The sequence below is a fragment of the Pteronotus mesoamericanus genome, unplaced genomic scaffold (assembly GCF_021234165.1).
Source record: "Pteronotus mesoamericanus isolate MK-2021 breed Mesoamerican mustached bat unplaced genomic scaffold, CSHL_Meso_final contig_2, whole genome shotgun sequence".
Lineage (NCBI taxonomy): Eukaryota > Metazoa > Chordata > Mammalia > Chiroptera > Mormoopidae > Pteronotus > Pteronotus mesoamericanus.
In genome coordinates, this window is record NW_026555084.1 from 29,533,678 (window position 1) to 29,548,121 (window position 14,444).

A 14,444-nucleotide genomic window follows, 5' to 3' on the forward strand; every position below is an offset into this window, starting at 1 on the left:
TTTTTAATTTTTTATGGTGTTATAGTAAGGTTTTTCTTTTCTTTTTTTTCTGTTGTGATATCTGGTGTTTTATCACCATTTATAGAAAATACTATGTTTTCCCCCATTGAATTCTTTTACACTTTGTCAAAATTCAATTGAACATGTATGTGTGGGTCAGATTTTGTTCTATCCCATTTCATTGTATAAGTTGATTTGATGGCATACCATCTTGAGTATCCTAGCTTTACCTTATGTCTTGAAATCTGATAATACAAATATTTCAAATTTGTTCTTGTTTTCCAAAATTGTTTTAGTTATCTTAGGGTCTTTATATTTTCATGTAAATTTTGGAATTATTATGTTATTTCCCTTAGGCATCTTTCTGATTGCATTGAATATGTAGAACAACCCATAAAGAAGGTATCTTATTTCAGTCATCTTTAATTTCTCTCTGCAGTGTTTTTTAACTTGTAGTTTTGTTAGGGGTCTTGTACATATTTTGATATATTTGTATCTTAAATATTTGGTTTTATTTCATTTTAAATGGAATTAAAAGATTTTTCAGATTGTTGCTAATATACAGTAAAATGATTAATTTTTAGATATTGAACTTGTATCCTTCAGTCTTGCTAAGTTCACTTATTTCTGGTAGCTTTTTAACAAATAGAACTCATACAATTTACTTTATACAATAATGTTATTGACAGTTGAAGCATTTATTCTGTCTTTCTTGTATAAAGTATTATTGCAAGAACTCAAAGAGTTGATAAGGGAGTATATTTCTTTATATCAGTACTTTACCTACAAATTCAGTAGAAATGATAGAATTGTAAAATCTCTATTTCAGTAGGCCTAATAGATGTAGGCACTGGTCAAAAATGGATGCTAAAACAGATGAAAAATTGAGAGGAAATTTTATATTGGGTATATCAAGTTGATACTGTGTGAAACGTCACAGCAGTTTTAACAGTAAAACAAAATGGGATGACTAGACATTATGTATATGCATGTATGATGTGACAGAATCTTTCACTCGACTTTTTTTTATAATTTGTTTTTATCATGTTCATATTTATCTCTACTTTTTTTTCAACATATGGAGCATACTTAGAAATAGCTGTTTTAATATTGTCTATTGATTTCTGCATTGCTAACAGTTCTGGGTCCGTTGTTATTGATGGGTTTTCTCTTGGTTATGGATCGTATTTTCCTATTTCTTGGTATGCCTATTTTTTTTGTGTTGTTTCATTGGATGTTGGACATTGTAAGTTTTATTTTGCTGGGTTCCAGCTGTTGCTATATTTCTTTAGGATAGTATTGGGCTTTCTTCTGACATTCAGTTTAGCTAATTGAAATTTGTTGGATTATTTTGAGACTTACATTTTATATTTGTGTAAGTCCAGCATTTTTTTAGTTTAAGACTAATTTATAAATTACTAAGGAAATACATTTCCTAGGACCCTACCCAATGCTCTGTGTATTTGTGTTGTCTTTGCATTCTGGTTTTTAGTTGGTTTGTTCTCATATTCATAGTATTTACCCAAAGACTCAAGGAAACCTCTCTGAATGTCACCAAATAACATATGTGTGCTCACATGTGCCCTCTCATGCACATTCTTGTTCTCTGTCTCACTTTTCTCGCTCTCCTGCTCCCTTTTTTTCCTATTCTCTGCCCTGTAAATTTCAGTGATCTTTTCCCTGTTACCCACACCCCAAAACTATCTCTGTCTCTTCAGCTCATTGAAGTTGTCAGGCTCTGTTAGGCTTTTCCTTTGCATTAGGGTCTAGAGATTGCCAGAAAGTAGTAAAATTGGCTATTGTAGAGGTCATCTTAAAGCAGTTTTTTATTTGTTTGTTTGTTTTGTTTTTTAAATCTCTCAGGGAGGACAGCCTTATCCTACCTGTTTTCCAGTGTCTTGAAATTTTTTGATACATTTTGTTTTTTTCATGTTGGAGTGTAAATCTAATACCCACTATTCCATCTTATTTGAGAGCAAACTTTTATAAATTTGATTTTGCTTTATGTATTAGATGTTGTAAAAGTTGGGGAAATACAAAAAACATACAGTTCTACTGCTTATGGAAAACAAGTCATTTTTCCTGTTATATTCAAAATTGCATTTGGATTTTGATTAGAATTTTGTTATAAACTAATATTTGCATATAACCTTATATTGTGGAGAATTGACATGCTGTTGCTTCTTTCATTCAAGCCCTGTTTTTAGTCCATCGATAAAATTGTATAGATTTTTATTAATGATTTCTATATTTCTATAAGTTTTTGGTATTTTATATTTTATTTGTGTTATTAATGGCGATTTCTTCTCATTTGGTCATTTTTACATAAATTATTATATTTTTATTTATATAATACTTTAGATTCCTTTTATAATTTTTAAATGCACTCTGCATATTATGTTAACCTTTTATATCACATAATTAGCAAGTATTTTTTCTATTTCTCTGCATCATTCTTCAAAAATATATTTTATTGTTTATGCTATTACAGTTGTCTCAGTTTTTCCCCCTTTGCCCCCCTATGTCCAGCATGGCCCATTCTCTCCAGCAGTACCCCAACTTAGTTCATGTCCATGGATCATGCTAATAATTTCTTTGGCTTCTCCATTTCCTAGACTCTTCTTAACATCTCTCTGACTATTCTATACCTACCAATTTGTACTTCTTGATCCCTGTACCTTTTCCTCCATTCTCTCCTTTCCCTGCTCCCCAACTGAAAACCCTCCAAATGATCTGCATATCTATGATTCTCTTTCTGTTCTGCTTGTTTCTTAGTTTGATTAGAGTCAATTGTTGATAGTTGTGAATTTATTGCCATTTTAATATTCATAATTTTGATCTTCTTTTTAAGAAAGTCCCTTTAACATTTCATGTAATAATGGCTTGGGAGAGATGAACTCCTTTAGCTTTACCTTGTCTGGGAAGCACTTCATCTGCCCTTCCATTTTAAATGACAGCTTGCTGAATAGAGTAATCTAGGTTGTAGGTCTTTGGTTTTCATCACTTTTAATACTTCTTGCCAGACCCTTCTAGCCTGTAAAGTTTCTTATGAGAAGTCAGCTGACAGTCCTGTGGGAGCTCCTTTGTAGGTAACTGTCCGCTTTTCTCTGCTGCTTTTAAGATTCTCTCTTTATCTTTAACCTTTGGCATTTTAATTATGATGTGTCTTGGTGTGGTCCTCTTTGGGTCCCTCTTGTTCAGTACTCTCTGAGCTTCCTTCACTTTTATATCTACTTCCTTCACCAAATTAGGGAATTTTTCTTTCATTATTTTTTCAAATAAGTTTTTAATTTCTTGCTCCTCCTCTTCTCCTCTGGCACCCTATGATTCAGATGTTTGTATGTTTGAAGTTGTCCCAGAGGCTCCTTAGCCTGTCGTCGTTTTGTTGAATTCTTTTTTTCTTCTTGCTGTTCTGATCGAATACTTTTTTCCTTCCTTATGTTCCAAATCACTGATTTGATTCTCAGCTTTATTCATTCCACTATTGGTTCTCTGTAAAGTTTTCTTTATTTCACAAATGTAACCTTCATTTCTATCTGGGTCTTTTTTATGCTGTTGAAGTACCCAACAAGTTCCTTGAGCATCCTAATAACCAGTGTTTTGGACTCTGAATCTGATAGATTGCTTATCTCCATTTTGTTTGATTTTTTTCTGGTGTTTTGTTCTGTCCTTTCATTTGGGCCGTGTTTCTTTGTCTCCTCATTGTGGCAGCCCCCCTGCATTTGTCTCTATGTATTAGGTGGAACTCCTTTGACTCCCTGTCTTAGCAGCATGGCCTATTGTAGAAAAACACACTGGTTAGTTGGATGGGGGTGGAGCCCTAGGTAGTCGCCAGGGCGGGGCAGCCTGTGTGAACCAGGTTGATGGAGTCTCCATTATGGTGTTGCGCCTCTGTGGCTCTGTGTGGGGAGGGCTCAGAAAGGGGACAGTGCCTGCTGCCTGGGCTCTGGAGTTTTATCTGGACGGAATTGTCCCCCAGCACTCGCCCTGATGTCAGACACTTCATTTTTCTCCCCATTTGCCACTGGTGCCCTTCCAGCTGCTGCTCTGTGAGTCTGTGTAAGACCTAAGTCTGTTGTGGGCTCTCTAAGAGGAGACTCCTGAGAATCCTGCAGTTGCCTCCACCGCCCCAATCCCTGCTGGTTTTTACAGCCAGAAGTTATGGGGACTTATCTTCCTGACACTGGAACCCAGGGCTGGGTGGTCTGGTGTGGGGCTGGGATGCTTCGCTCCAAGATATCCCCACCAATTTTTATCCACCACACGCGTGTGGGACTGCCCATTTAGTGTGTCTTTGCCTTTGCGCCTCTTGCCCTGGTTGTTCGCCACTTCTACCTGTCGGGATGAATGTGGCTTCTTTATTTTCTTGGTTGCTAGGCTTTCATATAGCTTGATTTTCTTATGATTCTGGGTTTTGTAGTCTAGTTGTAACGTTTGCTGTGGCTGTGCGAGGAGGTGAGCCATGTTTTCCTACACTTCCATCTTAACCGGCATGTCCTCCCCTCCCCCACCTTTTTAAAATTTAGTTTCATATTTTTAAATGAAAACATGAGTCTATTCCTTTATTTATGCTTTCTTTTTTTATTTGCTTAGAAATCTTTCTGCCAGATAAAGAATATAAAAATACAGTTTTTTTTTTTAGTACTAATTCTTTTAGTTTTTTCCCAAAGAGCTAGTCAGTGGCCCTAACACTATTTTTAAATGAATCACCTGTTTCTTACTGCATTTCTTTATATATTCAAATGTGAATATTTTTAAAGTTGTTTTTAGCTGTTGTCTAATACTGCTCCCAAAATGCTATAACAATTTACTTTTATAAAATATTCCATAATTGTGGCTTTAGTCTATATTAGGTGTGTTATTAGTTTTAGGTAGCTCATATTAATAGATGTTTAACATTTGCAGTTAGCGAGGGTCTTATATAATCAGTTTTATTGACTAGATGAAGGTAGAGATTTTAAAAGAGTTTTCACACACAACCGTATTGAGATCAGTTATATCTGTTTTGTTTTTAAGAAAGTTTTATTAATAAAAGTGATAGGATCAGAACTTCTTGGTTAACATCTAGGATTTTTGGCCTGTTTGTTTTTTTCCTATATTGATATATTTCATTGATAACCTTTGCTAAAGAAATTGTTTTTCTGTTTTTATAGTTTTGGTAAGCAGTTTGGAGGAAAAAGAGGATGTGATTGTCTTGTATTAGAGCCTTCAGAAATGATTGTGGTAAGAACTTTAAAGAATGCTGAATTGTTTTTTGATGTGCTTCAGTTTCAACTTTAAATGTAGTAGGCTTTTAAACACTTGAGGTTCCATTATGATGACTTTAAATATTTTATTAAGTAGCATCAGAACCATCTAAGAAGGTTGATACATTTTCATCTACTTAAATATTTTTTGACTCTTGAGAGAATTTGAAACATGATACAATTATATATAACATATTCCAAATTTCTTTTACCACTTCTACCAGAAATTTTAAATAGTAGTTTTAAAAAGTGATCCTGATTTTTCAAGTGTTTTTGCTTTTCTCTTCAATGTAATTAATAATCTTTGAACATCCATATTTGACTTGGGGTAAAGAGATAGAAAAAAATGAAAGAAAATTTCATTCCAGTAAGAAATGGTTTAGATCTTAATTTTTTCCTTTGAGTGTAGTTAGGAATAATTCTTTACTTTTTCCTAAGAAAGCTAGGTAGTTGATGTAACTTGAGAAAAATCTTACTTTTTTTTTCTTTTTTAGCATTAGAAGAATCCAGAACACAGCTCCCTTTTACCTTGTTCTGAGATGACCTCACTAAAAAATAGCTTATACTGAATGGGTTCATTGTCCTACTAGCATCTCATGTAGATGATCGTGTCATCTGATTTGATTTAAACTATTGAGAAGTGAATTCTTAATGAAGCATTTTAATGCCAGGGCACTGAAAAATCTAAACCACGTTTCCATTTTATGGTGCTGTAGTCAGATTGACATCTTCACATAGTTTGTTTTCTTTTCCCCAAACTGTATCATCTACATTATCATGAATTCAGTGTTCTATATTAAAAGCAACTGGATTTTAAGCTTCTAAAAGGCAAAGATTGTATCTTATTCAAAGTGCTGCCTGGATAGTCAGTATTCAGTCAGTAGTGCTTGAATTGAAGTTTGTTCAAGGCTTGAACTCTGCACCTTGTTTGTAAGTGTTGGGTATAGATGGTATATTTATTCAGGCCTCAGTGCTACATTTTAAAAATAAATATAGTGAGGAACATGGCAAGGAAACTACATCAGGCACTACTGGTTTTCTCACTTATTTGTTAGTTGATGGCTTTGCATTTCCCATACTTTATGGGACAAGGAGAACACTTTTACTGCAGTGTTCACATTGTTTTATTGTGGTAAATACACTTAACATAAAATTTACCATCTTACCCATTTTTCTGTGTACAGTTCAGTGTATTTACTTATTAAATTACTTTTCTTTTGAAATTAGAGGGAAGCTTACGCTTTCCTCACCCCAACCCTGGAATTAGCCTTTTCTCTGAGCAGACCTGCTCGGTTTCAGTGGAGGAGATGGTACTGTTTAGAAACCGAGACCCAGGCGCCGGTTGTTTTCATTGTTCCAGGTGACTCCCTGCTATCAGGGCCTCTCAGTGGAGAGAGCTCGAAAGTGTGAGTGTACACGTCAGTGTTTTTTATAGCTACATAGGTATGTTTAAAACCCAGAGATTATTTTTGTTTTTGCTTTTTGCTTATTCGTACCTCCTTTCTCTAATAAATGAGAAACTTGCTTTCTATTATCTTCTATGTACTTTCACATAAAGTAGTTTTAGAATCGCTTGCCCAGAACATTGTAGAAAGTAGCACTATTAGCTAGAATATGAACATACACATATACATATATTTTAAATGTACACTTCGTTGAGATTTTAAAAAAACATATCCCTTATAATCTACCTCCCTATTAAAATACAAAGTATTTCCATCACCCACTCCATAGTGTAAGGAACTATTCCAAGAATTAGAGGGAACAGGCAAAAGGACAGAGGAGCCTGATTGAAGGGACTTACATTGGCCAGATTTGGGATAACTTGGTAATCCGAATAAAAAATCAGAGTAATTGGTAGTGCCCCTATGTATAATATAACAACTTCTAAGTCCTACAGAAGGAAGAAAGGAGGGAAGGAAAGAAGGAAGGAAAAGAGAGGGAGGGAGGAAAGAAGTTTTTCCTAATAGTCCAAGGCCAACTAAAAAATATGGAGCAAATAATTAATCTAGAAAATCATTAATGAACGGTAAAACTTGTGACTGATATTTAGTTAGAAACAAAATACTTACATAGTCTCAGAGTCATCTCTCCACAAAGGGAAAATTACCAAATCTCTGATGGGTAAACATAAAGGATACCACTGTAACAAAAATCATCTCTACCACCATCAATATACATGCAAATTGATATCATACCACTCCTGGTATGAATCAGTGAGAAGAACAAAATATCATTTTTGTTATATTCCTGCCAGAAATGGGTACCTGAGTCTAATTATTAGGAAATATCAGACAAACCAAATTTAAGACATTCTACAGATTGACTGGTCTATACTCTTAAAACATCCCATTGTCAAGAAACAGATGAAGGAACTTTTCGAGATTACAGGAGAAAAAAGAGACATAGCTAAATACAATGCTTGATTTTATACTAAATATTGAAGCAAGGGCGGGGTTTAGGTGTAAATGTTGTTGGTACATTTGGTCAAATTTGAATAATGACTGAACATTACTAGGTGATATTTCCTGATTTTGATTACTGAGGTTTGTAAGACAAAGTCTTTGTTCTTAGGAAATGTATGTTGACATATTTGGGGCCAGCAAGCACTCTCTTACTCAATTTATGCTCAAGTGTTTCAGGAAAAAATATGCATGTCTATACATAAATATTTCAAAATCACCAAAAAATGACATCAGTTATATGTACTTGGTATATATATTGATGGTTGGTAATTTTGAAATTTCAAAACCACATTTTATTGATGATCAGCATAGTTTAAAATGCTTTATGAATTATAGGAGAAAATAATTTGAAATGACTAAGATTTTCTTTTATTGAACTTATTGGGGTGATATTGATTAATAAAATTGTGTAAGTTTAAGGCATACAGTTCTGTAATACATCTTTTTTATATTGCATTGTGTGTTCACCACCGAAGTCAGGTCTCTTTCCATCACCATTTGTCCGTCCTTGACCCTCCTGCCTCCCCTGACCCCATTTCCCTCTGGTAATGACCATACTGTTGTCTGTCTATAGGATTCCTTTTTTTTTTTTTTTTAATTTCTGAATCCCTTCACCTTTTTCACCCAGTCCCCTAATGCCTTCCTCTCTGACTATGAGTGTTACTATTTTGTTTGTTGGTTTATTTTGTTCATTAGATTCCACGTATAAGTGAAATCATATGGTATTTGTTTTTCTCTGACTGGCTTATATCACCATAACACTCTCCAGGTTTATCCATGCTGTCACAAAGGGTAAGATTTTCTTCTTCTTTTTCTTTTATTTGTTTGTTTGTTTGTTTATTTTACCGCCAAGTAGTGTTCCATTGTGTACGTGCACCACAGCTTTTTTATCCATTCATCTGGACCCTTGGGCTGCTTCCAAATCTTGGCTATTATAAACAATGCTGCAGTGAAGATAGGGATGCATATATTCTTTGAATCATTGTTTTGGGTTTCTTCTGATACATACCAGAAGTGGAATCCCTGGGTCAAAAGTCAGATCCATTTTTAATGTTTTGAGGTATCTCCATACTGTGTTGTGCGGTGGCTGCACCAGTCTGCGTTCCCACCAGCAGTGCTTGAGGGTTCCCTTTTCTCTACATCCTCGCCAGCACTTGTTGTTTGTTGATTTATTGATGGTAGCCATTCTGACAAATGTGAGGTGATATCTCATTGCAGTTTAATTTGCATTTCTCTGACCGTTAGTGATATTAAGCATCTTTTCATATTCTATTGGCCATCTATATATCCTCTGTGGAGAAGTGTCTATTCAGGTCTTTTGCCTATTTTTTAATTAGATTGTTTGTTTTTCTTGCTGGCGTGTTTTCTAAGTTCTTTGTAAATTTTGGATATTAAGTCCTCATCAGCTGTATCATTGGCAAATGTCTTCCCTCATTCAGTGGGTTCTCCTTTTATTTTGTTCATGGTTTCCTTTGCTCTACAAAACTTTAGTTTGATGTAGTTCCATCTATTTATATTTTTTCTTCTGTTTCCCTTGCTTAAGGAGATAACAGGAAAAAATATATTACTATGAGAAATGCCCAAGATTTTATTGCTCATGTTTTCTTCTTGGATTTTTATGGTTCTTTTGTGGTACATTTAAGTCTTCGATCCATTTTGAATATATTTGTGTGTGCGGTTTAAGGAGGTGGTCTGTTTTGTGTGTTGTGTTTTGTTTGTTGTTTGTTTTGTTTTTTTTTTGCATGTTCCTGTCTAATTTTCCAACATCATTTATTGAATAGACTGTCTTTACTCCATTGTATGTTCTTGCCTTCTTTGTCAAATATCAGTTGATCATAAAGGAATGGGGTTTTTTCCTGGGCTTTCTATTTTCTTCCGTTGATCTATGTGTCTGTTCTTAGGCCAGTACCATACTATTTTGATTACTGTGGCTTTGTTGTATAGTTTGAGATCAGATAGCATGATTTCTCCAACTTTGTTCTTCTTTCTCAAGATTTCTGTAGCTATTTGTGGTCCTTTGTGGTTCCACATAATTTTTAAAAAATATTTGTTCTAATTCTGTGAAATATGCTCTTGGTATCTTGATAGGAATTGCATTGAATCAGTAGATTGTTTTGGGTAGTATGGATATATTAATGATGCTAATTCTTCCTATTCATGAACATGGTAAATACTTCCACTTATTTGTATCATCTTTAATTTCTTTTTCAATGTCTTACAATTTTCCAAGTGCCCATCTTTTATATTCATGGTTAAATTCATCCCTAGGTAGTTTATTTTTTGATGCAATTGTAATAGGAGTGGTTTCTCAGTTTTCCTTTCTGATAGTTCATTATTGGTGTATAAAAAGGCAACGGAGCTCTACCTGGTGTGGTTCAGTGGGTTGGGCATTGTCCTTAGAACTGAGAGGTCACTGGTTCAATTCCCGATCAGGACACATGCCAGGGTTGTGGGCCAGGTCCCCATTTGGGGGCATGCGATAGACAACCACTTGATGTTTCTCTCGCACATTGATATTTCTTTCATTCTCTTTCTCCCTTCCTAAAAATAAAGAAAAATCTTTTAAAAAATAAAAAATGGAACTGATTTCTCAATATTTGTTTTTATCTTGCAACTTTACTGAATTTACCATATTTTGCCATGTATAAGGCACACTTTTTTTGCCCAAATTTTTGAGGGAAAAATAAGGAGTGCCTTTATACATGGGTAGTACTAATTTGTTACTGATACATAAAATTTCTTGTACCTTGTATCTGTTCTTGTGTTTTGTAATTATTTGTTACATAAAATTTCCTGTACTATAATATGTTAAAAAACAAATGCTAAATTTCCTTTATAATACAAAAAACATATCTAAATATAAATAAATTAAAATTCAATTAAAAAATTAAAACAAAAGATTTTTTTCCCTAAAAGTTTGAGCCAAAAACATGGGTGTGCATTATATATGGGAGTACATTACACAGCAAAATACAGTATTTATCAGTTCTAGTCATTTTTTTTTCATGGAATCTTTAGAGTTCTCTATATGGAGTATCATGTCATCTGCCAATAATGACAGTGTTTCTTCTCTTCCAGTTTGGATGCTTTTTATTTCTTCTTGTCTGGTTGCTGTGGCTAGGACTTCCAGTACTATGTTGAATAAGAGAGGTGAAAGCAGACATCACTCTCTTGTTCCTGATCTTAAGGGAAATGCTTTTAGTTTTTGTCCATTGAGTATGCTGTTGGTTCTGGGTTTGTCCCATATGGTCTTTATTATGTTGAGAAATGTTCTCTCTATATCCACTTTACTGAGAGGTTTTATCATAAATGAGTGCTTGATTTTATCAAGTGATTTTTCTGCATCTATTGGTACAATCATGGGTTTTTTTAATCCTTCATTTTGTTTATGTGGTATATTGCATTTATTGATTTAAGGATATTGTATCAACCTTGCATCCCCAGGAGTAAATCCCACCTTATCATGATGTATGATCTTTTTAATGTATTGCTGGATTTGGTTTGCTAATATTTTGTTGAGGATTTTAGCATCTATTTCCATCAGGGATATTGGCTATAATTTTCTTTCTTTGTAGTATCTTTAGCTAGTTTTGCAATTAGGATAGTGCTGGTCTTATAAAATGAGTGTGGGAATTTTCTTTCCTCAAATTTTTTGGAATAGTTTGAGAAGGATAGGTGTTAGTTCTTTTTTGAATATTTTGTAAAATTCGCCTGTGAGAGTTTCTTGATTGCTACTTCAATTTCACTAATTGTAATCTGTCCATTTAGATTTTCAGATTCTTGCTGATTCCATTTTGGAAGATTTTATGTTTCTGGAAATTTATCTGTTTCATCTGGAATGTCCAGTCTGTTGGCATATAATTGTTTGTAATATTTTCTTACAATCCCTTGTATTTCTGTGGAGTCAGTTTTTACTTCTCCTGTTTTCATTTTTGATTTTCTCTATTTGGGTTCTCTCTCTCTCTCTCGCTCTCCCCCCACTCCCCTGCCCCAGGCTGGTTAAAGGTTTGTAAAGCTTGTTTATGTTGTCACCGATCCAGCTCTTGTTCTTATTGATCTTTGTAATTTTTTTAGCCTCTATTTTGTTTATTTCTGTTTTAATCTTTATTATTTTCTTCTTTCTGCTCCCTTTGGGCTTTGTTAGCTGTTCTTTTTCTCATTCCTTTAAGTGTAAAGTTAGATTGTTTGAGATTTTTCTTGTGTCTTGTTTTCTTGTTTCTTAATAATTTTCCTCTTAGAACCACATTTGCTGTGTTCCACACATTTTGAGTTGCTATGCTCTCATTTTCATTTGTTTCAAGGTATCTTGCTTTATTCTTTGATCTCATCATTAACCTAATGTGTGTTTTTCATTTCTTTTCTTGTGTTTGGTTACTAGTTTCATACCATCATGGTCAGAGAAGATGCTTGATATGATTTCTGTGTTCTTAAATTTACTGAGACTTGTTCTTTGACCTAACATGTGGTCTATTTTAGAAAATGTTCCATGTGCAGTTGAAAAGAATATATTCTGCTGTATTGGCATGGAATACTTTGAAGAGATTAGTTAAATCCACCTGTTCTGTGTGTCATTTAAGGCCGCTGTTTCCTTGTTGATTTTCTGATCTATCCATTTATGTCACTGAAGTGTTAAAGTTCCCTATGATGACTGTATTACTGTTGATCTCTCCCTTTATGTCCATCAGTATTTGCTTTATATATTTGGGTGCTCCTATGTTGGATACATAAATGTTTACAATGGTTATATCCTCTTGTTGGATTGTTCCCATTATCTTTATGTGGTATTTGTCTTTGTCTCTCATTATAACCTTTTCCTTAAAGTCTGTTTTGTCAGATAGAAGTATTGTTACACCAGCTTTCTTTTTTCATTTCCATTTGTATGAAATATCTTTTTTCATCCTTTTAGTCTGTGTGTATCTTTTGTTCTAAGATGGGTCTCTTGTGGACAGCATATATATTGGTCTTCTTTTCTTATCCATTCTGCTACCCTGTGCTTTTTTTGGTTGGAGCATTTAAACCATCTACATTCATTCATTCTTTCATTCATTCATTTAAAAGATTTTATTTATTTATTTTTAGAGAGGAGAAGGGGGAGAGAAACAGAGGGGAAGAAACATCAATGTGTGGTTGCCTTTCACATGACCCACACTGGGAACCCTTCCTGCAACTCAGGCCTGTGCCCTAGACTGGGAAACCCTTTGGTTCACAGGCTGACACTCAGTCCATTGAGCCACACCAGCTAGGGCTAAACCATCTACATTTAAAGTGATTGTTGATAAGTAGGTACTTACTGCCTTTTTATTTTTTATAACTATGTTTCTTTTTGGAGGTGCTTCTCCTTAATGAAGACCCTTTAACATTTCTTGTGATACTGGTTTGGTGATAGCAAACTCCTTTAACTTTTTCTTGTCTTGGAAACTCTTTATTTCTCCTTTAAATTTAAGTGATAGCCTTGATGGGTAAAGTAGTCTTAATTGAGGTCCTTGCTTTTCATTACTTTGAATATTTTATGCCAGTCCTTTCTGGCCTGATTTGTTTCTGTTCAGAAATCAGATGACAGTCTATTCGGAGCTCCCTTGTATGTAAAATGAACTGTCCTTCTCTTGCTGCTTTTAACATTCTCTGTCTTTAACCTTTGCCATTTTTAACTATGCTGTGTCTTGGTGTAGGCCTCTTTGAGTTCATCTTGTTTGGGACTCTTCGAGAGTCCTGGACTTAATGTGTCTTTTTCCTTCACCAAGTTAGGGAAGTTTTCAGTAATTCTTCCTTCAAAAAGGTACTCAGTACCTTCTTTCTCTTTTCTTTCTGGTACCCCTATGATGCAGATGTATTTACAAACTGTTTATTATTCCATGGATGCTGGCACACTTTGAAAGACACTTTGACCAGAAACAAAAAACTTTACGACTCATCATGTAACAAGCAGAATAATGATTAGCATATTTTGTTAGCTTCTCCTTTCCTCCCAGGTCGCTTGGAGGCAGTGCTGGATGGCCTAGGTAGATACCAAGCACATAGAAGGTTTGCATTGCAACTAAGAAACAGTGGACTTGGGGAATATACTGGTTTTATAGTAAGAAAGCCTGCTCTTGTTCCAGCAGGAGCATTCTCTCTTCCTTCAGGATTGCTCACTACAAACACAACTGTGAGAAATGGCCAAGTGACTGAATGGTTAGGACTTCGTATTATTGGCAAACTCAGCAAAACGTATAGAAGCACAAGAGGCCCAAGGAAGACTGCCTTTCCCAACAGATAGTAAAAGGGTAATAAGAGAACAGTCTGATAATAACAGGTATTGACAATGGTATAGAGTAGTGATTTTCAGCCAGCATGCCACAGGGATTTTTAAAACATGCAGCATCAGATTATTTAGTCAGGTGCACTGACCTATTTTCCCTTAGAGTGTCAAAAATGTAACAGTAGCCCACACAACATTAGCTGTTCTGTGTAAATACTCTGTCTTGAACCATAAATATATAGGTTATATATTGATAATGGAGTTGCATCTTATTCTTCATGTCACATAATAAAATTTTGTCTAATTGATAATTCTGCGTACCAGAAATCCTTATATACAAGTATAGTTACCAGATATTTTAAAAAGTCACTTTGGAGCAAAAATGGTAGATAATTACTATTATTATTTTTTGTAATTCAATCAAAATTATACCTATTTTCTGTCAGCTTAGCAAAAAATATATTTTGTGTGTGCTGCAGAACTTTAATAATTAGT

The 14,444-nt window shown here is 34.4% G+C and overlaps 1 protein-coding gene across 2 annotated transcripts in view; it reads left to right on the forward strand.

The window, feature by feature from the left end:
- The window catches only part of RAPGEF6 (Rap guanine nucleotide exchange factor 6), a 183,540-nt gene that overhangs the window by 50,626 nt on the left and 118,470 nt on the right, over nucleotides 1–14,444 (forward strand). For both annotated transcript variants that reach the window (XM_054568500.1, XM_054568502.1), the window contains exon 5: nucleotides 5,154–5,223. In XM_054568500.1, coding sequence (XP_054424475.1) covers nucleotides 5,154–5,223 — 70 coding nt within the window. The remainder of the gene's footprint in view (nucleotides 1–5,153; nucleotides 5,224–14,444) is intronic.